Here is a 23,811-nt window from a genome sequence, read left to right on the forward strand (position 1 = left end):
TTAACCTATTTTATCTGTTATAGGCTTCCAGGGATATACATACACATCAAAACTGGAGTATCTAGGCAAAATGTAAGACAGCAGAACATGCCAACTCAGTATAGGCAGTGCATGGTTTCTGAAGTTGTGATGTAGAAATGCCTACCAAACTTCAAATACATTTTCTACTAATTTCATAAAGATTGTATAAGGGTGGATGGAAGAAGCAGTAACTGTATTGACAAGGTTAGACAGGATAATTGTATGTCCCAAGAAAGAGAAAAAGTTTAAAAACAAGAACATGCCTTGAGTAAGTCAATATGGGATGACTGGAGTGGTTGGCATGCTAGGTGCCCCTGAATTGCATTTAACACTGATACCAACATGAGTGAAAGAGATGTGACTTAGGTAAAAGGATGTTGTTACCTCAGGACAGGTGAAATGCATATAACAAGGACGACACACCTTCTACCCAAATAGAGAGAGAGTGAGGCTGGAGAGGGAAAGCAAGAAGTGGTACCCGTGGCATCATTATGGCATGGCTTTATGAGCTTAAGCCTCTGATCTCTCGTGTCCAGCACCGGTCTTTGAGATGCCCCCCTAGCTCTTTGATATGATATCCATGTTTCACTCATATAAACCCCATAAGGGATCCCTACCCCAGTCTTCATTTTGATATACAAGTACCTGGTCTGGAACCAGTCCCACTCCCCCAACTTTATTTTTGATCTGTCATTCATGTACGACTTCTATGATATTTGTGGTGTTGGGCATGCTAAACCCATGATAACAACTCAAAGTAATGACACGTCTTAGTGGCACATCCTCCAGGCTGCTAAAAGAGACACTGTACCAGAAGGGATTGTATGAAATGATGCTGTCTCTGTTAACAAAGGAAGCTGATGTGAAACTGCCATGGAGGCCAAGCACTTTAAAGACAGCTATATTGTGACCAAAGTGGAAATTCTAGCCTGTCCAAATGACAAACTGGAATGAAATCAAAGACCAGGAGATTTTGGGTCCTTAAGGGAGTAAACAAAGACATTGTAAACAATGCTAGCAACAAAAAGAAAAACACAAATATCAAAAACTTATAACAATGCAAAAGGGCCCTAGCCATAACTAATCATTCTTTCCCTAATTAAATTTTCATATTCAAGACTTTTTAATTGAATCCAAATCTTGGACTCTGCTATGTGCCACCTTCTTAAACAGTTTGAACATTATAAAGTACACAGTGTTAATGATGAACAACATGATCAGCAACCAGCTGTCATTACCAATTACAAAGACCACAAAATATTGATAACTATCAAAGAAATGAAAATATAAAACAACTAATTAAAATTAAAACCAATTAATAAACTTTTAAAGAAATCAATTATAACACAGAAAGTAATTCCAAACTGAGTTAGTAATAAACTAAAGGCTTGTGGATACAGGCACTTAAGGATTGGCTAGAGGGATTTTAGAAACTTTGGACCCTTTAGAATTGATTATGGAGATGGCCGGACATGACACCAGACTGGTGTTTAAAACTGCCTTACTGCCTTAATACATCTGCAATCTGGAGGAGAGACTGGGTGCTGGCTCAACAAGTGGGCTGAGAGAAAGAGAAACCTATGGGGAGTTTAGCCAAAGAATTTATGTAAGGAATTGAACCAGGAAATGGAAGAGAAATAAATACTAGAAACAAAGCAGGGGTCAAAAGCCAGGAAAACTAAACTACTTTGACCACACCATTAAAATGCTAACCAGATATCTTTTTAAATGTCCAAAGTTAGTAATGTACTTTCTTAATCACAACACTGCAGATTGATTGGGGTTTAAATTCACAATCTTGAAAACTGAAGTTACTGCATCGCCATCTTAAGACGGGGTACAGTGATAATGCCATGTACTGGATGCACCTTAGTCATGTTGGGGTAACTGGACATTGTAGCCAACAACAAAGCACTCATGGCAATTCGCACCACTGAAAAATTATGGTGGATACATGTCAAAATATCACACAAAATTTGTATTGACATTATAACCAAAAATTATAACTTTAAATGCTAATAAATAACCAAAAATAGACCTATTTCGGAAGGCAGCAGGCGTTCTTGTTTTGCTGTTTACTTTTTGCATCTCTCTCTGTTTATTTTTATTAACCTGTTTTTATTTTTCATTTACCTGTTTAACTCCTTGGTGTTACTTTGAATATGGCAGGCTGCCACAAAAACACCCTTTTATCACTGTGTAGACATAATTTTCTATTAATTGTTCAGTAACTGTTAAAAGACTATAACATTGCAGAAAGCTCTTAGCCTTGTATATGAGTTCTATCACAATATTAATGTCTAGAGTATTATTTTTATTGTATCCAAAAAGGACTACTGGAAGTCCATTAGCAGACAACTGATTTGTTTTGTCTCAGATCATAAAGAAAACCAGTCTTGTGTCCATTAATTGCAAAACTACATGCAAAATGCAAATTAGCATAGACGTCATTTTAGACCCTGGTTCTGTGAAGGCTGCCCTTCTGAATTTAAAGCAATGATACTACAGAAGCAAAATGAAAAGGTTTGTCAAGGTTAAGCATACCGATGCAACGTGTCCGGGTATGGTCGGGTCGAAAACCCGTGAAACATTCGCAGGTGATTCCCAAGTACGATCGAACACACTGGCCATTTTGACAGTTGCATTCATCAGAATCTTCTTCTGAGCTGTCTCCTTCTATTGAGAAAATACAAGAGAAAAGGGGAATTAAGTTGAAGACAACTGTTCTATGTGTATAATATAATAAAGCAGGATTTACTTATTATATCTGTTCAAATGCACACTGGAATATTAAAATAGAGGCTTGTCTGTCAGATGTTGCTTTGATAAGGTAACAGTCTAAAAGACACTATAAACAGTAGGTCAGATAGAAAACTGGCTATAGAAAACGTTGGATTTTCTGTGTGTCTAAAAAAGCATGACAGTATTGACACCATGGACTAAAATTGAACATTTAGCCAAAAAGATTAAGAAAATGATATGACTAACTCAATGAATTTTACAAATCTTAATAGTCTTACAATGGTTGGTTAAAAGGCAATCAGTAATACCAGCATCACAAACTGAGGAAGAAAAAAATAAGACAACTAAAACCACTAAAGGCCAATGACTTTGTTTACTATGTAGGAATACAAAATAGTGTAAGAGTGAACTCACACTATCAGGAGGATATTATGCTCAATTGAGTAATAAGTGACTTTAACAACACTGGCTAGAACACCAGCAGGTTCAAGAGCTACTTACAGTCCACCAAAACAAGAGCAATACATCAGTGACTACTGAATGCATTCATACACTTTCACTCTTTCTGGGACACTTGGGCATTACTAAATATCACAGGGAACAGGAAACATCTAAAAATTTCTAGGTCTAAACCAGCATCAAGCACTGGAGAAAATATTTCAAGGACTAACTCAAATACTATCAAATTAAAAAAACAACATTAAAGGTGTTAGATGTTGTCCTGAGGTAAGGAGGTTTGGCTGGAGCTGTTTGACCTGCTGCTTTCTGGATTAGTTCAACAAGTATCTCATTGCCCAGACCAGAAGCAATGGAAACCCTTTAGTCTTGACAATAGTGCCTGACAGCACTGATGTGTATGGGCCACATTGGAATTAGGAGACCGCCATTTACAAGACAGTGCTGGGCAGTGACTGTGATTATTTGGATGGAGAAATTTCAGATTTAAAAATAGTGTTGAAGATGGGGTGATCACTGAAAGTGACTAGGAATGGAGCAGAAAGGAATGGGTCAAAAGTAAAAGTTGCTAAAATTCACACAACGTTAGAGAGAGTACTCTGCGGTGGAGTTTTTAGAGCTGTTAGCTAGGGCCTTAAAAGCAAGAAAATGTATTAAAAACTGTGCCGTTCTGAATAATAAATATATAAAAAATATGTAAGAAAGTATGTAATGCATTAATGTATCCAAACAAGTCAATTAGTACTTTGCTCAGATATGATGACGGTTACAGTCTCATTTGAATACCTTTTTTGAACTACTTCTCTATGCCAATATGACCCAGCAGCTGTCCATCACAATAATGGTTCAGCAAGACAACCTGAATGTCCTGAACTAGCAGTCACAGAAGCCTGAACAGGCTAAAATCACGCTTTTCAGAAATTGTCAAGAACCAAGATCTAAGCTATTACTTTATCCATAACCCAGAAAAAAACACAGATTTGTATGTGCCTGTATTTGCCTGCCAATAAACTTCTTATTAGAGCCATTGTTCACACCATTCTATGCTATCCTATAATTAAAAAAATAAATTAACCCTGTGCTCATTTTATTAACTTGACTGAACAGAAGTTTTTGAATCTTTGACTTTCATACTTAGTGACCTTTGTCTGAAATGGCTCTTCATGGTTGCACAATTATAATTACCACTATTTCAAATATGCAAAAAATTCATTTTATATTGCATTCTTCTGCCACAATTTTTTATTTTGAATACTTCCATAAAACAGAATGGAAAAAAGTTAAGGAACAAACAGTATTATTCAGTGAGTCAGAGATGAGTGAACTAGCAGCCTTGAGTTTTAAAGCCATTAGGTTACACTCCACCCAAAATCGGAAATCTAAGGCTTAGGTTACAGACGAGCATGTTAAGAGCAAACTAGTTGCTGGTTAAAGGCTATTTATAAAAGAGAAAGAGACAAGCCACGTAAAAAGTGTATACATTGAAGCCAACCAAATAGCCTAGATTTAATGCACAGATTGAATATGAAGTCACAGAACAAAAGAGAATTAGTCAACACAAACAGGGATTAATAATTAAAACTGGACTAGAGTACTGAATTACACCACAGAAAATGTCAGGAAAAGAACTGATTTACCATTATTGTAGTCTGCAAATGACAAAGACTCTGTTTCTCCATAAGAATCCGTATCCAGATAAAGATCACATAATCGATTAAACATTTCTGAAATAAAGCATGAAAAAATTACTTAATAAAGACAGATAGATAGATAGATAGATAGATAGATAGATAGATAGATAGATAGATAGATAGATAGATAGATAGATAGATCACTAAAAGCATACTGTCACTTCCAGCCAAGCCCTACAATAATTTCCTGGGATAGTGGTGACCTTCTGTTTGTTAGCTGTAACCGTGACCTCTCTATCAGGCTAAATTTAGGCTGCTACAGGGTCAGGCACCTTTTTCACAATAGCACTTCAGCCCCAGCTTTATTGGATGTGTCTGACCTGAACTCCAGACAGGCATCTTAATTATGTGACTTCTGAAAATAAGTGGTTGGAGCACAGCTTATTTTGGTAAATCATAGCAAATAGTGTGAAAACTAAAGAATGACCTGTTTCCTTCATGATTCATCATTATAATGATTCCTAAAATTTAGTTTTCACTTTGAATTACACTTTTTGTGTTGACCAATATAAGTATAATGTGAAAAGGATGAAGAAAGTGTGAAAAGTTTAATAGCAATGAGAAACATGTTTAAAATCCTCGATATTAATAATTTACATGTAGAAAGATTATAATAAAACCCAGACTAATTAAATAAGGGGATCAATATGTTATCAATACATTAAAGGAGAAGGGCAAATGATGATACAGTAAAGAGAGAAATGTTAAATGCCAGCAAAACCTCTCTAAAACAAAAATATTATACAGATCAAAGTCAGCTATTAAGAATAGGTGTACAATACTGTAAGTACCAAGGAAATAATTCAGGATTTAAACATTTATGGATAACTGAAAAGAAAATCATGTTATTACGATCACCATAAATAATAGTAAATTATTAAGGAAAGGAAAGTAGATTCAAAAAAGTAAGGACAGACGCTTCAAGAAAATGTTAAAACTATTGTCTAGAGAAGCAAACCCTTCATTTTTTTTTCTGGTACCTCTCTTTTCAAATTATTTAACAAATTTACCCGTTTTATTGTATAAAGCAGCTAGTTTTAAACAATTAGAAAAAAATTTTACAGATGTAAAATGATGGAAAGATTTAAGACTTTAATTAGATATTCTCACCTGAGTTGCGTGGAGGACAGGTGCGGCATTCTGGTCCCCAGCCCATGCCATAATGGCAGCAGCATTCTGAGTATGTTAAAGCCTGACTGTTGCGAGGCGTGTTGCACATGTGGTCTTCTCCCACATATCGGAAGCATATGTCTCGATGGGCAGCTGTGCGGTCTGTAAGTGAATTACAGTGATTGCAGGAAAGCATTGTTAGATGAAGGCTAGCAATAATTCAGAGAAATTTCAACAAGCATACATCACAAATTGTTACTAAAAAGTATTAAGAGTCCATGCTGTGTGAATAAATAACTTTACTATGATATATACATCTTTTCATAACGTTGTTCGTAAAATTCATTTATATTTTCTTCTAATAAAATTTTGTAAAATTTAAACATCAAATTCCCATCTTATTCTCATTTATGTATTTAACACTAGGTCTATAACTAAACCTGATATGTAGCCATCATTGCAGAAAAAATAAATAAATTGAATAAATGTAATTTTTAATTAAAAAATTTAACATATAAAACAACTGGCATTCACATTTCTATCAGTGCCGATTTACATTTTTGAGGCAGCAGAATATTTTATTGTGTTACGAAATAACAGACATACTGTTAAATTGTTATACATGGTTTTATTTATGTAGACTCCACATTTATATACATCCAGCTATCTGCACAATTGAAGTCAAGTTTTTCCTAATATAAAAATTTGAACCACTGTGAGGCACACTGGTTTGTGCTACTGTGTCACAGTTCCACAGTCTGAATGCTGTCTGGAGGAAGCCTGTGAATATTTCTGGTGTCAAATTTAAGGCTTTATCAAATCTGAAACGTGAGAATGTGAAGAATCAGTTTCAAATTCTAGTTATAGTGAAGGAACCTGTAATGGATTGGCACTCTTCCTTGCATTAAATGTTGGGGAGATATGCTCTGGCATACTTTGAGACCTTGAATTGGATAACACATGGAATTGAGAATGACTGACTAACAGTAAAGACAATATATCTGAATTATTCTATATTGTGTTTTGCACATTGCTTTAACTCATCACTATCATGCACCCCCCAGTCATTTCCAAGTCACCAATTAGAAGTAGAGCAAGAGTTTTTCAGATGTTAACTGTTCCTGGACTTTTTTTTAAAGTAGAAACAAAGCAGTGATTTGGCACATCAGAATCCCTTAACTATAATAGTTTCACAAAAATATGCTTAACTTCCATAAGAAATTATGCAAAGGAAGCATATTGAAATTTAACACAAAGGCAAAACAACACCATTCTACAAATAAATTGAGGATAAATTATTAATATTCATCATACAGCTCTTTCTCTAATATAAAAGATTAGATTTTATGGCACAGCAAACATTCTGCTTTTATTTTGACTTCATAAAGTACTGAGGAAACATATTTGCACCTTGTCTGAGTACCTGCATTTTTGGATATTTTTTCATAATGAATTCGATCAAATATTCTATTGCAAGTATAAAATGTATATTTTTTGCATAACTTAAATGTTTGTGGCTCTTTTTGTAAAGCAAAACACCCATAATTTAATTAATTAAATTTAACACTGTAAACAGTGTTCTCTCTTTGCACTAAAAAAATCAAGAAATGCAAAAAGAAGAGGCTATTATATGATCTGCAAGTGATGGATATTCACATATTCAGTACCCATATAATGAATATGGGTATAATTGTTACTTTAGCAACTTTCTTAACTACTTGCTTGAGTTTAACTTTTTGTTGATCTGTATCTTCTCCTCCGTGATTCCCATTTCTGCCAGAATCTGATATTACACTATGAGTGTTTTGCTATGGATTTAAATTTTAAATCCTTGTTGAATGCTGACCTATGCTATCATACAACAAATTTAAAACAAGCAACAGGGAGTTCTTAAAACCTATGTGCAGGTCATTCATGTTTTGAGTACAAGCTTTTCATCAGCATGGTGGCTCCAATGGATTACAATCAGCGGTTGTGACATTACTATGACCCTTCTCTCTTGTTCCTAGGTCAGCATGGGGTTAACAGCAGGAACCAAACAAGCTGTGATCTTTCACATGTCTGGTTTCAGGAATCTGTCAGTAAAACCTAATAGAAACAAAATAGGATCTTAACCTATGTTGAAAGTATACCTAGTGAATATTCAAGAACCACAATTAAGTTTCTATTATTATAGTTTCATTATTTTGACAAATGAATCAGATTTAAAAAATGTTCCTAAAATACTGTACTACATCAGTTAATTCAGACGTATGGTTCTGAGGGCAGGAACCTACACAGAGCAAGACTGGTTCTTGTCCTGTAATGGTCATTACTCCATTTATGGACAAACGGAAACGTGTTTCTCTCTTTGACACCCTCCTCAAAGTTCCTGTACAACTGATTACATACACGTCTTACAGGGTCTTGCAGATCTTTGCAGTGTAAAACAGAGAGCCATGGGTTGGTGTTGAACCTATCTAAGCTACTGAGCGAAACTTCCCTCTAGATTTACAGACTTAACTTAACCCGAATACAATTCTTTTATTGTGGAAAGCTGTGGTAAATCTTATTTGCCAAGAGGAAAAAACACTAAATGTGCATACAAAAAGAAATCCAGGCATGGTGAGGCTAGGGCATGTTACATACTGTTGATGCTGTTAACTGTGAAGTAAATAATGAAAACAGCCTGACTTATTTCAGAAGCACTAGACAACTCTTGAAATTAAATCTTGTTAGAAGGTTCCCTCTAGCGTCCAGAAGTGGTATATAAAAGCTATCAAGTGGATGAAATAAATCTTTAAAAGGTCAAATGTGCATAGTAAAGTGATCTAGGAGCTAATTGGTCTTTATTATTAATGTGTCTTTATTAAATGCTACACCTTAGCCTTGTACGTATTTTGTCTGAAATGAATAAAAGTCTTTCCTAGTATTAATTATTAAATTTGCTTTAGACAGACTTAGATTGCTAGTTTATAATTTTGACTAATTAGTTTGCCTTAAATTGACATCATAATTTTAGATTACATGAAAAAGATTATACAATTGCTATGTTTTTCAAAGTGATTGCTGAAGACATTATATGTAACAATTTAAATGATCTAAGAATGCCAGTACAATTGGGCTTTTACCAAGTCAAAATATACTGATAGTCAGCACTGTGGTGTAGTGGTAACAGCTGCTGCCACATGGATCCAGTAGTATGGATTTGTAGTAACTGCTCACTGTCCCTCAACCCTTTTTCTGCTCACATGCCCTAAGAACTGCAAGTTCGGTTAACGGGTGACCTTATATTGGCCCCAGAATTGACGTGTGCATGCCCTGTGATGGACTGGCATCCAGGGAGCATTTAACCTTCTGTCCAGTGCTGCTGTTACAGGCTTTGGATCCTGCAGCCATAAAATGGATAAAGTGGATTTCCATACACTGGTTGCACCATTTATCAGTAACTCATTATGTGTAACTTACCCTCTGATGGGATTTGTGTTAAATTTTACGTAGTACTGAAAGTACTTTAAGAATCACATTTTTAAGTTACATTTTGTTAATAATGACTTGCTACAATTTCAAATCTGGAATAATTATTCTGTAATCCTTTTAATATTATCCTTATTCTTGGAGTCCTATTTAAAATTACGTAGCAATGAATATGCTAAAGACATAACAAAAAGCATAAATTGATATAACAAGAATATTTAGAATTAAAAGCACGTCAATAGTAGTAATTTATAGCACAGAAAATGCACTCTTCTGTAGTAATTGCTTAGTTCTGCACAACTTACCTTCCACAGATACTCAATTATTTTCAACCTCCAAATTGTCAATTGTCAGATTAAAAACTTGTCTGCCCTTTTGCAACATACTTACTTTTTAAGCTCTTTACAGAGTTTGCATACATGTTACATAGTCATCAAAAGCAGGCTAGCCTGTGTTAAAAGAAACAAAACAGCGAAACAGCAACCACATGCAAGAAGCCATCTATGCATAGCTATTTTAATGTACCCAAGTACACTCTTTGTGACATATGAAACAGGATTTGAATAAAACAATCTAAATAATTATGTTTAGGCTTTAAATGCCTTTTATCTGCAATGTTAATGAATATCTAAGGTATTAAAATAGCTATTCCATAGTTCATATAATCATGCTTCTTAAAATAATGCACAAGCAGGCTAGATGTAGCTTTATTGTTACTGAATCAATTTATGTTACTGAAATATTTAAAATTTTTATTGTGACATCTATTGCATTCCTTTTACATTAAAATACATAAATGAGTTAGCTGCAGTACTGATATTACTGGATTTGAACCCATCTGTAAATTTCATCACAGTTGTGATATGTCTAAAGTTGTAGTATTTTTAAATTATTTTCTCTAGTAATAAGTTTGTCAATTCCTTCACTTCTACTAACTAAATGGCATTGTGATCCTGTACCTTAATACCATAAATTGATTTAAAGGACATAGATTCTTATGAGTGGAGTTCTGACCAGAGCAGATCGTTTATGTCCAGTAAAGGCAATAAGAGAAAGAAGAAGAAGAAAAAAAAGCTTTTCTTTTTTTTCTGATCTGCTAGTTCTGGTACCCACCATCATAGACACACTGCTTGAGCGCCGCACTGAAGGTATAAGGCTGGTTACAGGTGCAGTGGAAGGAGCCGGGTGTGTTGACGCACAACCCATTTTTACAGTATGCCAGGTCCTGACACTCATCCACATCTGTAAGGAGAAGGAGAACTGTTACCTTCTCTAGCCTGAGTTACACATGCCCTCTCGAGCAAAGGAAATGCATTGGTGTCATTTTTAGCAGCTGGGGCAAAATTTTTGGCCTCCTAACTTGAGGGAAAAAAAGGAAAATCAAAAATACAGAAATTAAGTAGTGTGTAACTTGACACAATTAAAATCCAAAATTAAATGACAATAAATTTGAACTTCAACTTAAAATAAAATGACCATTTGCCATGTTATATAATTTACATTAAGTTATCTACTATTTTATTAAATATTAGTGCGACGCATTGATCCTATTTAATGTTGCAATAACTATTTTTATATCCAAACATCTCCATCTACTTAACACAGGATCGTGGGCAGCCAGCATTGTACATAATGTACAATTAGTTCTGGATGGGGCGCCAGTCCATCACTAGGCACATTAATGCACATATTCACAATAATTCACATGAGCTTGTTATAGCATCATAAATAAACACGTTTGTGGGATGTAGGAAAAACCTAAAAATACTGAGAAAACCTTCACAGAAAAGACAGAACATATAAGTTCCATGTAGACATCAATCAGGGTTTGAGCCTAATTTTCTAGAGCTGTGAGGCAGCAATGCTAACCATTGTGATATCATTTGCAACAATCATCTGTAAACAGATTGCCTTTGTTTGTGCAGCATGGTCAACACAGGTTACCACCACTGACTTCTCAGGACAGGAACTCAGGACCACAGCCCATAGAAACTGTCATAAGTAGTCAAGCCATTGAAGAACTTCCATCAGCTGAAGTGACTAAATGAGGAATTAAAATATATAGACAATGAAAGAGCAAATTCTCTAAACTTGCATTTTTCTGAGGTCTTCACATGTGAGGAAGTGAAGAACCTCCCAATGGTAACAGGAACTATTAAGGAGGTACTAAGTGATTTGGAAATTGTAGAGGGAAAAGTACTGCTCAGATTAAATAGGATAAAATTAAACAAATCATCAAAACCAGAAACTTTATCATAAAGTTCTTAAGGAATTTTGTGAGTACATATATAAACATGGTACGCATTTTAGGAAGTCACTAGACACTAGGGAAATTACACAGGATTGGAAAATGGCAAATATTTTCCCATTATATAAAAATGGTAATTGGGCAGATCCATGTAACTATAGGCCAGTACGTTTAACATGCATCACAGGTAAATAATAATAATAGAAGTAATATTAATAGAAGTAATTATTAAGGAAAAGATTGAGCAACACATGGCAAAAAACTGGAGGTTTACTGAACAGACAGCATGGGGTTCAGACAAGGGAGGCCATGTTTTACTAACATGCTGGAATTCTATGAGGAGGCAAGAAAATGATACAGTCAAAGTGGTATGTATTATATTAATGTATCTTGACTTTCAGGAAACATTTGATAAGGTGCCACATGAGAGGTTGGGCATCAAACTAAAAGATGTTAGAGTTCTGGTTGTAGTGTGTGGTGCAGAATTGGCTAAAATACAGAAGCAGATGGTTATGGTGTGAGGAAACGTATTAGAATTGGGGGAAGTTTAGAGTGGTGTCCCTCAGAGGTCAGTGCTACGGCCTCTGCCATTTTTAATATATATTAATGATTTGGATAGGAATATATATAACAAGCTGTTTAAGTCTGCAGATAATGCTAAGTTAGGTGGGCTGGCGGAAAATTTTGAATCCATTCTATCATTACAGTATGACTTCTATAGCATACAATCTTAATTTAATGTCAGTAAATATAAAGTGTTACATGTAGGAAGTAAACATTTTATTGAATACCCAAAGGGTGGTCTGAAAATGGAACACACAACTTAAGATAAGGATTTACAAGTTGTAGTGGACTATCAACTTATAGAAAGTGTTCAAAAGCCATTAAGAAGGCTAACAGAATAGTTATATAGCATGATGTGTAGAGTGCAAGTCAAAGGAGGTTATGCTCAAGTTTTATACTGGTAAGGCCTCACTTGGAGTACTGTGTGTAGATTTGGTCTCAAGGCTACAAAAACACATAGAAGTGCTAGAAAAAGTCCAGTGAAGAGGCTACAGAAAATGAATTATGAGGAGAGATTGAAAGAGCTGAGCCTTTTCAGTTTAAGGTAAAGAGATTAAGAGGAGACATGATTGACGTGTTTAAAATTAAGAAATAAATTAGTACAATGAATCGAGAATGTTACTTTAAAATGAGTTCACATGAGGCACAGTTGGAAACTTGTTAAGGGTAAATTTCACAATAACATTAGAAAGTTTTTCTTCACACATAGAACCACAGACACATGGAATAAGTTACAAGCAGTGTGGTAGACAGCAGGACTTAAGGACCTTTAAAACTTTACAATGTTATTTTGGAGGAATTAAGTGAATAGGACTGCCAAGCTTTGTTGGGATGAATGGCCAGTTCTTGTTTAAATCTTTCCAACTGTGAAGGTGTCTCTTCTTTGCAGCTCAACTCATTCTAGTTGAACCCGGCTGCATATGCATATAGAAATTAATTTCAGGCCTTAATGATTGGCACAGAGTTTACAAACTAATTGGGATAGTGCCATTCTAATAAGAACATCTGCTATCATCACTACTAGGGCTGTGACCATGATGGAGTGGATTAAGCATAAGCATGTCTCAATGGTCTTTAGAATTATGCTGTCTGGTATTTTTTCTAAATTGATTTTAATTTGAAACAGATAACATTCCATACAGTCAAGACAAATTTAACAAATCAAAGCAAAATTTGACCCCCACACAAGAAAAAGAGAGTGGGGCCAGCAATCAAAGCTACTCTATAAAAGGAGTAAGATAAGAAGGGTATTCTTTTCCCCGAAATGGAAGCTTATTCTAAAATGTTATTGATTAGATCCTGCCATATTTTTCAAAAAGTTTGGAACAGATTCTCTAAGTGAGAATTTTATTTTTTACAATTTCAAGTAATATAGAAAATCAGTTGCCCACTGACTTAAGAGTGCTGGAGTGGGATTTTTTCAGTTGAGCAAGATAAGTCTATGTGCTAGTACTGTAGTAAAGAAAATTAGTTTGTTTGTCCTTCTCCACTTTAAGGCCATCTGGGAGATCACCAGACATCACTGTTAGTGGATTAGGAGGGATTGTGACGTCAAGGCTGTCTGATGTGTTAATTAAGTGTACGCCCAGAACATGTGGCCCAGTGAGGCTGGCGCTAGATTGCGATGTTCACATGTTGGATCTTGCCCTGGAAACATTTTGGATGATTTTAAATGAGATAAATGTGCTCAATAAAAGATTTTAAGCTGAATGACTGAATGCTTTGCATCTATAGAGTTCAAGTGTATTCAGTGCATGGCTGCCTTCCACTCCTTTTCTGAAATTTTGAGTGACAAATCCTTTCTTCAATTTACTCTAAAAGGAAGGAACTCTTTGAAAGGAACAGACTTTAAAATATTTTTATAAATTGTACAGATGATATCTGAGTCTTCAAGTCTGATCAATAATTATTCTGGAATAGAACAAGGTGGAGGGTGAGGAAAACTGGGCAGGTTCTGTTTAGCAAAACTTCTAGCTTGAAAGTAGTGGAGGAATTGTGTTAATGAGAAGTTGTATTTGAACCGTAATTGTTTGTAGGATGCAAAGAATCTATGTACAAGTCTCTACAGTGTTTTAATCCCGGACATTTTCCAGACACTGAATAGTGTATATGTTTGAGAGGGTGGAAAAAGGTGGTTGTTATGAAGAGGTACAACAGATAAAAGCTTTTCTGTCTTAAAATGTTTCATCATTGGTTTCATATTCTGAGAGAATAAAGGGTAATTGGATTTTTAGTGTAATGACAGTAGTTTGTATTAACTGGGTCACAGAGCTGGGAATATAAAGAAGTACTGCAAGATTTTATTTCTATTGCAGACCAGTCTTGTGGATATTCACCAATTTTGTGTCAATGTCCAGGTCTTTATTGCTTGTAAATTTGCCGCTTAGTAATAAAAATTGAAAGTTGGGTAGTGCCCCTTCTGCTTTAGGTTGCTGTAGAGTCACCATTTGGATTCATGGATGTTTCGAATTCCAAATAAATGAAGTTATGACTGAGTCTAGTTTCTTAAAAAACAATTTATTAATGTATATGGGAATGCTGTCTTATGAGCACACTGGGGAGTTGCCCATTGTACAGCAGTCAGTGACAAGACAAAGAAAAGTTAAAAATTACACTCTGATAAGGCACATATTCTTTATTGATCTAAGGGCCTCAGCTGATCTTTCAGGTGGGTCACCATATGGAGTTTGCATCTGTGTGCTTTCATTGGGCACACCAACGACTGGTTCCTCTAAATTGGCCCAGAGTGAGTCAGACCAGATATATGTGAGGATGCCCCACAATGGTGTGTTTTCTCATCTAGCATTAACTCTTGTGTTATAATCAAATGCTCCTGGAACAGGTCATGTAACATAAAAGAAGCTTTAGAAAATTGATGAAGCGATGTTTTTTGACTACTTTACCCTGTCAGGCTATTTTTCAACATAGCATTATTTTGATTGCTGACATATTGTATATGTAGAATTAAAACATGGTGTTCATCACGAGTAAAGTCAAAAGTGATTGTAAGATCAAACAATTAATTGGACAATGGTGGTAGTTTTGTAGAGGTTGTTTAGGAGTGTGGTGATAAAAAGGAGAATAGGTCTCAGAAAAAGCTTTTGATTTACTGACCAGTCTACATTTCATTTCTTATGTATAGTCATAAGGTCTGTTTAGAAAGCAAAATAAACAGATTTTGAGAAAAAAATGGCCAAAATGAGGCTTCTGCTCAGGGTTTGATTGACATTTTGTGAAGGAGGAAAGAGCTCAGATGTACTGCAGTAGAACCACTATTTATCTAGCAAGAAGGCAGTTAAAGAGAGTTTGGCCATTAATTAGGAAATACTTCCTGGGCCTCTCTTACTGGTGTGTACCTGTCAGTTCCCACTGGAGTTAGATTCAGGGACACAGCCTTCTCAGATTGAAGGAATTATAGCTGTCAGCTGTCCAAGTAGTATTTGAGAATTACCCAGGAGGAGCAGAAAACGTTTCAGAAGAAACAGGTTCTAATGATCTTAGAGTGTTACTGTCTCAACACCAGGAAAGGAGAACTGGCTATATAAATGGGCTATAATATTTATTACATGTAATGATTTATGAGTTGCTTTAATAACTGAATCCATTTTTATACCAAATCATATTGAATAACATCTGTAACTCTGCAACAGACTAACTCCAAATGTTCAAAATGAAATAAAACACATTAAAAATTAACTTATGATACTTTTGAATTTTATCATACAATACACAGATTACCTAAATTGCTTATATACTGAAGCAAAATTTGAATTTTTTTTTTTAATTTCCTTATGGCAAAGGAAAAGTATGCATGTTCCTTATTATCTAAATAATTATTTTAACAAAATAGTTGTGATTCAGATAAAAAGCCTATTAGTAATACCATCCTGAGCCATAGAAACTACTGTGCTGTCATTTGATCAATCAGTTAGTTTACAGTATTGATAACTTATTTATTTGTTCATTAATTTATGTGTTAATTTATACATTTGTTCAAGCTGCCACAATGTTGAAATGATTAGCACAGCTCCCTCATGTCTCCACAGATCTGGATTCTAGTCTTGCTCACTCTCCTTGTGGATTTTGCACATTATCTCTTTAGCTATGCAGGTTTTCTTCAGGTCTCTAAATGTGTGCCAGTTAGATTCTCTGGTGATTTAATATTTAAGCTGGACTAAATAAATGTGTGCATATGAGTCTGTGCATTCATAAAAAACCAGTGTCCCATCTTGGGTGGGAGTCCTGGCTTGCTGCTCTGGCTACCTACAACCCTAAGATGGTAAAAACAAAAGTCTGCTACAGAAATTAATGGAGCTTTTTCAGTTATCATTCACATTTCAGAGCATTTATTCATCCCTCTTTTAACTAAAAATAGCATGCAAAGACTGCTAAAATTTGAACAGCAGTTAAGAGTTGCAGTACAAATACAAAGAAAATCAAAAGAAAAAGCAGACTTGGACAACATTCCAGTATTAAATACACAAAGAATAAATGGCAAAGGGTAACAACGCTAGGGACTGCGGCTCTTTATAATAAACTGAAAGCAAAAGAAGCAAAATGCAGGCATGATTAATGTGAAAATACACCTCACAAAGTATTTTAATTCTAATTGCATTTTTGAAGCCAAACTGGCACAAATATACAAGATGATATAACAATTATTAATAAATAAAATAAGAAAAACATATTATGAAATTGAAAAAGATAACATTATAGTAAAAAAAACATTGCAAAACCTAAACTAAACAAGAAAATATTCTGACCATATTGTTAATAAGCAAAGTAGTTTTGTACCTCATTACTGTATATTTTTATATTAAGTCTTTTATTTATCATTATAACATGTAGGTTAATTTTATTGTAAAGGTTTAATAAATAAATGCATTCTTGAAGTTTTATGCATATTCACTTTTTTGAAAAGTTATTGTCATCTTTTAATTTCAATAGACTATACTTATTATTTACTGCGGTGGGTTGGCAACCTGCCCAGGATTGGTTCCTGCCTTGTGCCCTGTGTTGGCTGGGATTGGCTCCAGCAGACCCCCGTGACCCTATTCGGATTCAGCAGGTTAGAAAATGGATGGATGGATACTTATTATTTACGTATTTGGCTGGCACCTTTATCCAAGGCGACTTACAAAATTTGAGATACAATTGGTTACATTTCTTTGGTTTTTCTAATTGGGGCACAGACAGGAGAAGTGACTTATTCATGGCCACTCAGTGTCAGTAGTGGGATTTGAACCCACAACCTCAGGCTTTAAAGTCCAAGATCCAAAGCTTTAATCACTATGCCACACTACTCTACAATATAATATTAAGCAAAATAAGCTTGACATTGACTATTATTTTATTTAATTATTTTCCAACATGGCAGTTAGGCACATGAAGGTGACTTGCCCACTTAACTCTTAAAGGTACCTACCTCCTTGTTCCTCTGGTGGGATGCAGCTATTCCTGTCTGTAGCCAGTGTCCAGGGCAAGGTGCAAGTGCAGTAGTAGGAACCTGGAGTGTTGTTACAGTGGCCATTTTTGCAATTAGAAGGGTCCTGACACTCATCCACATCTAAAATGAAGGATGAAAGACAATGATGATGATGAAAGTCAGTCTGGTGTGTCCTTTCAGGGCTGCAGTGACTCAAGAGTCTCACTGCCAGCAAACCAACTTTAAATAGAAGAGAACTTCTGAATTGTTCGTGTGATTGGACTCTAGTGAAGTATTGCCTTTCTTATCGTTTCTCATTGTTTGTATATTAACACGACAATCAAAAGACACACAGAAACTTGACAGAATTTTTCAGAAAATGATTTTGCTTTTTAACTTCATTGTGTCTGAATTTTGTCAAAAAAATCCAGATATTAAAAGGTAGATTGAAATAACAGACACAGTAATAAGCACAAAATAGAGAATATTATTAAAAAGTAGTTATCTTTATTTTTCTATCAATGTCCCATCCAGTTTTGCTACCTGAGTTGTGCTTAAAGCCTGAATAGGATTAATGTGCTGTAAAAGACATGCAGGTTAGGTGAACTGGCGATTCTAAATTGTCCCTAGTGTGTGTGGGTGTGTGTGTCTGTGGGCACCCTGTGGTGGGCTGGCGCCCTGCCCGGGGTTTGTTTCCTGCCTTGTGCCCTGTGTTGGTTGGGATTGACTCCAGCAGACCCCCGTGACCCTGTAGTTAGGATATAGCGGGTTGGTTAATGGATGGATGGATAGTCTATTCATTGAAGTGTAATAACTTAATAGCATATACAAAATGCCTAAGCCACTCAACTGATTTTCTGTTATTTTTATTTATTGATCATGTAATTCACGAAAAGGATAAAAGGCAATTAGTACATTTTCCCAAGTACTGTAGCTTAACAAAACAGTGTACATAAGGTACTGTAGGATTAGCGTGTAATAGAATTGTTTTAACCACTTTCTTTTTGCTACAGAGCGTTTATTTCTGGATATACGTACCCACTGTGAGTGGAATGATGCATTTTTTCTTGCTAGAATCAGCAGTCCATGGCAGATTACAAATACAGTAGAAGGATCCTGGAGTATTAACACATCTCCCATTCTGACAGCTAGACTCATCATTACACTCATCCACATCTAAGAAGATTCACAATACAATGTGTTATAAGGTTGATTTTGAAACATAAAGACAGAAAGAAACATTTAAGACTAATGCTTAAAAGTATACGGTCAACATTCAAACAAAAATTAAAAGTTGCAAGCCACTTTGTTTGCAGAGGTTTCAGGAAATTAAACTCTTTTATCATATAACAAAACATAAGTTTACTGACCCGACAACAAAAAATGGCTCTGCCAATATCACTTCAAAAACTGACTAAATAAGAAAAAAAGTAAAGAAAGACAATTTAAGTGCCTTAAATGGTGTTTCTGTATGTCCTGTCCTCTACTCTTTCCTCATCCTGTTTTTAAGTGCAAACAGACTGAGCTTTATTAATTGAATTGGGTCCAAAAATAAGACATGTGAAAAGTAAAACTGTTATGAAATTGAATATTTTGGTTACATAAAAATGTCTGACATGTATGCTTTTTTAAGTTAGCAGACTGTTTTTGAATCAACAAATAACTCTTTAATTGCTTTTAATGCATTAATTAATGGTAAATTTTGTTAGAAGCCACCTTGACACTGGACGAGGAAATATATCTGGGTTACTTGAATTTGTATTTAGATAAGTACATGTGCAATTTTAAATTTAATAATTTTTCAATATGCACTATGGCAAAGCATGACTCATATTAAAATTGTTTACATTGTTAGTTTTATTTTGATTTTATTATTACTTTGTAAAATATGAAGTTTTTCTATATAAGTACTGTAAATCTAAATTAGGAATTATGATCTTTAAACATCTGCGGAATTTCTTGGCAGCATGTGCTTTCCATTAAAAGGGTAATGTTGTTAATTACCATATTACTAGTTCGCCAACCATTTTCAATAATATTTTCATCATATACAGGGAAACAGTTTCTTTGTACTTTGATAAAGTGAGCTGTTTGTAAACTAACAGATAGAAAAGCATCAAACTATTGTCACTCATGTGCGACAGAGGATCTCCCTCAGGGCTTGTTTGAGGTCAGTGATATCCCACTGGGATGAGTGGCACCCATGGCACTAATCATGCACTTTTCTTTTTTTGCCCAGAGTGGGTAGCTAATTCTGCTCCTTCCAGTCACAGGCCCCTAAATCCCAAACTGACCGGAAGGAGACATCTTTTGCTGACAGAGAGACCCATGAGACCCCCAGCCATTTAAAAAGCTAAGGTACCAAGTTGATTGTGACATCCCCAGAGATATTGCCTTTTACTTTATGTTTATAAACCACACCATCAAACACCTTTAATGTTTATGTTTGTTAATTTAGGACTTTGAAGTAAACAGGGGAACTGGGTTGGTGCCCCAACATTTATTCCATTGAATTGTCAATCCTCATAGGACCAGCCTATGTATTTAAAAATCTTAAAAGAGAACAGAATGAGTAACCATTTTAAACACTATATGTTCAATGAAGGGCTGACAAATCATAAGCAGATGGTTGGCATGGCTCTCATCTCCCTGACTGGACTAACAGCTTGTGTGATTTTCAAATTTCAGCCCCCTAGAATGTTACAAGAGAGCAAACAATCTAGGTACATACAGTATTGTTAGGTATGTGGCACTTTTGTATGACCAAATTTAAGGAATTGAAGGAAAAATATTAATAAGTCAGTCTGGTCACTGTTTTTGAGGAATTTTAACATTCTCCCTAAAAACCAAAAACAATGCTTTTTCTTAAATGGAGAAAAACATCCCATTTCTTTATAATTGCTTAATGTAATACATCACTATGGGGCAAAATGAACTAATCTTGCATATCCATTTCAAAACAGCCCCCTCCAATTGTGTATATACTATATAGTGATCTCCTAGAATGGCAAGGCAATGAAAAAAAAGAGCCTCCTTCAATACAGCAAACATGCTCCTTTTCAAAATGGCTACACACTGTTTCTAATTATAAAGAAGACATTTAGAATGGAAGAGTTGTCATACCCATGCACCTTAGAAGATTACTGTCATAGTAAAAACCCTGCTGACAGTAGCACTCATATCCTGGCTGTGTGTTCATACAACGTCCATCCTTGCAAATCTCCTCACTGAATAATTCACATTCATCAATATCTAAGAAACAAAGAGAAACCCTTAAGAAAGAAAGAAAGAAAGAAAGAAAGAAAGAAAGAAAAAGAAAGAAAGAAAGAAAGAAAGAAAGAAAGAAAGAAAGAAAAAGAAAGAAAGAAAGAAAGTACCTCTATGAGCTGGTATACCATAGCCAGTGATCATCTCATCATAAAAGCCTCTCCCAGTTGGGCATAGGGAATGAAACTCAGCTACAGGAAATGAAAAACAAGTAGTAAGTAGTTGCATACATGGAGTGGAACCATTACTCACCAATACAGTATCTGTCTTCTGGATTATGATCATTTTCCCTTTAACTCGTTAAAATCATATTTTTTGCTCCTTTTATTGTTTCTTAATCATTTCAACTGTTTGTAATTAACTTTCATAGTCCCTAACAAATACGTCATTTATGCCATGATAATGGATGGGCTTTTAAACTCTTGTGAAGTTACAGGTGCTTAAGTAAAGTCTGCATATAATTGATGTAATATAAGTTAAATAGACAGATTTTCTAAGAAATATAAGCTATCAAATATATCATTTAATAATAATATTGATAACATCAGGACCATTCTTAAAGGGATTGTGTTATCTTACCTGAGTTGTAGACCGGGCATGGGTAAATCTCACAATGATCACCCCAGCCAGCTCCAATAGAGCAGCAGCACTCCTGCTTAGTAATATTAGTGGCCAGCACACTGTCACAGAAAATGGTGTCATCAAGATTTAAGTAACACTCCTTCTTGTCATCAGTATCAATCTCAATTTCTGAAAAGCAATAGGCAGGAATAAGAAAGTTCATGTAATTTTGTTTTGAAGGATTTTTTCTCATTAAAGCTGGTATTTTTAAATGTATCTTTAATTACTTTCAGGTAGAATTTGTCTTGCCATAGCAGCTGGAAAAAACTAACAAACTGGATATGCAGAGATATACACACCCAGCAATATGTACAGAGAATTCTTATCAATAATTATATATAAATACATCTAAGACAGTTGGAAATCTAAGTAATCAACGTAAGCCTCAGTGTTAATGTTTGTAGTGCACCTTGTATTGTAATGTATTTTGTAATGCATGCAGTAATAATATGCATTACTTTTGTCATTCCAACAGATGGCACACAATAAACATTACTTGTAATAAAATGCATTACTTCAAATGTTTGTGATGACAAAGCAAACCATATTTCCATAAAAGTTAGGACACTTTCTAAAAATGCAATAAAAACTAAAATATGTAATTTGGTAATTTACTTGAACCTTTATTTAACAGTCAAAGGGACATCACATACAAACTTAATTCTATTTGTTAAAAATAAACACATTTAGAAATTGATGCCTGCAACACACTCCAAAAAAGTTGGGACAGAGGCAAGCTTACCACTGGGTCACATTCTTTTAATTACACTTCTTAATTGCACAAAACTCCATAGCAGTTTCACTATATTTGTGAACTCGGACAGGTGTCAGCTAACTCTTAATAATTACCCAGGGCAGAGGACGTGGACCAACTTGTGCTTGCTGCCACACTGGCTTTTGTAAGAAGACACTGGTGATACTATATCTTAGCTGTTTTGCTGGCATATGAGTCCTATTAATCTTTGTCATGAGAAAACACTTCCAGATAAACAGTTTTTTTAGTAAAAACTTCAAGCCTTGCCCTAAGTTGCTGAGGTGTTTCACTTTCATGATGTTGAGCTGCAGTATATGCTTTGTTTTGATATTGTCTTTTCTTCTGTGTCAAATAATACAATGTCATTGTGCTAAAGGCATTTACTGTACACAGGTCTTTTGTAGTGAGAACTGACCTACATGTGAGAGCCAAAAAGATTTAAAAGTGCGTGTGTGTGCCATCTAGTGGCTGTGGCTGAGTGTGAGCAGAATGGACTTCTCCATATAAACACACACACAGGTCTTTTGTTTATATATGTCTAATATATATACAGTGGAACCTCGGTTTGCGAGTAACTTGGTTTGCAAGTGTTTTGCAAGACGAGGTAAATCCTTCTATATAAAAGCGGTCGGGATTGTCCTTCCTTTCCGTGAGTGCTACGCAGGCGCGGAGTTTCACACACGCCTCTTCCATTTTGCAATGCACGATGGGATTTGTAGTTTCGTTTTTCCAGGTAAAAGATGATTTTCTACTCCAGACTGTGTGATATCTTCTTCTTTCTTACTATATAAAAGCGGTCGGGATTGTCCTTCCGTCCCATGAGTGGAAAGCGTAGCGGTATTCCGTTTATCACAGACTTACTACTTGCAGCTCGCGTTACGAAGCGACATGATGTGAGCAGAGTTCTGGTGCTCCCATCATTCCCTTGCTTTTGTGCACGATGCACTGGAAAAATAGACAAAATTATGTCTCTGGAAATAATTAATGTTGATGAAGTACAAATGCCTCACCGCGTAGTAAATATCAAGGGGGTTCAAAAGGGCGATCACAATATAGAAAAAACAGGTTAAATTTCATCACAAAAATAACAGAAACTATGAGTATTAAAGTAATACCGCTCAAATGCAATATAACCATTAATGAGTTTGTATAAAATATCAAATTGATCTACATATTTAATTGCCTTAAGAAGTGGTCAACTTAAAAGTTGGTCTCCTTAAAAAGTGGGTCAGCCTAGTTTTTTAATACTTTTTGACTTGATAAATAAGCAATGTCTTGCAATACGAGTAGTACGTATATGCTTTGTCCGCTGAGCATCATGTGATCACAACTGAGCTGATGGTTCTTCCTCCTTATCTCTCTCTCTCTCCTTATCTCTCTCGCTCGCGTGCACGTCTCTCTCACTCTCTTCTCTTCTCTTGAGGGCAATCGTCTCCTATTCTCCGTCTGAGTGCCT

At 35.2% G+C, this 23,811-nt stretch overlaps 1 protein-coding gene across 2 annotated transcripts in view; it reads right to left on the reverse strand.

Moving 5' to 3' along the window:
- The window catches only part of ltbp3 (latent transforming growth factor beta binding protein 3), a 240,313-nt gene that overhangs the window by 1,319 nt on the left and 215,183 nt on the right, over nucleotides 1-23,811 (reverse strand). Inside the window, exons 20-28 of one of the 2 annotated variants that reach the window (XM_039769012.1) lie at nucleotides 21,560-21,730; nucleotides 21,091-21,171; nucleotides 20,837-20,965; nucleotides 18,752-18,889; nucleotides 17,714-17,854; nucleotides 10,590-10,718; nucleotides 6,021-6,182; nucleotides 4,857-4,943; nucleotides 2,566-2,697 (exon numbers count right to left, since the gene is read on the reverse strand). In XM_039769012.1, coding sequence (XP_039624946.1) covers nucleotides 2,566-2,697; nucleotides 4,857-4,943; nucleotides 6,021-6,182; nucleotides 10,590-10,718; nucleotides 17,714-17,854; nucleotides 18,752-18,889; nucleotides 20,837-20,965; nucleotides 21,091-21,171; nucleotides 21,560-21,730 — 1,170 coding nt within the window. The remainder of the gene's footprint in view (nucleotides 1-2,565; nucleotides 2,698-4,856; nucleotides 4,944-6,020; nucleotides 6,183-10,589; nucleotides 10,719-17,713; nucleotides 17,855-18,751; nucleotides 18,890-20,836; nucleotides 20,966-21,090; nucleotides 21,172-21,559; nucleotides 21,731-23,811) is intronic. The other variant, XM_039769013.1, reaches the window with a different exon arrangement.

The sequence above is a fragment of the Polypterus senegalus genome, chromosome 11 (genome assembly GCF_016835505.1).
Source record: "Polypterus senegalus isolate Bchr_013 chromosome 11, ASM1683550v1, whole genome shotgun sequence".
NCBI classification, from domain to species: Eukaryota; Metazoa; Chordata; class Cladistia; order Polypteriformes; family Polypteridae; genus Polypterus; species Polypterus senegalus.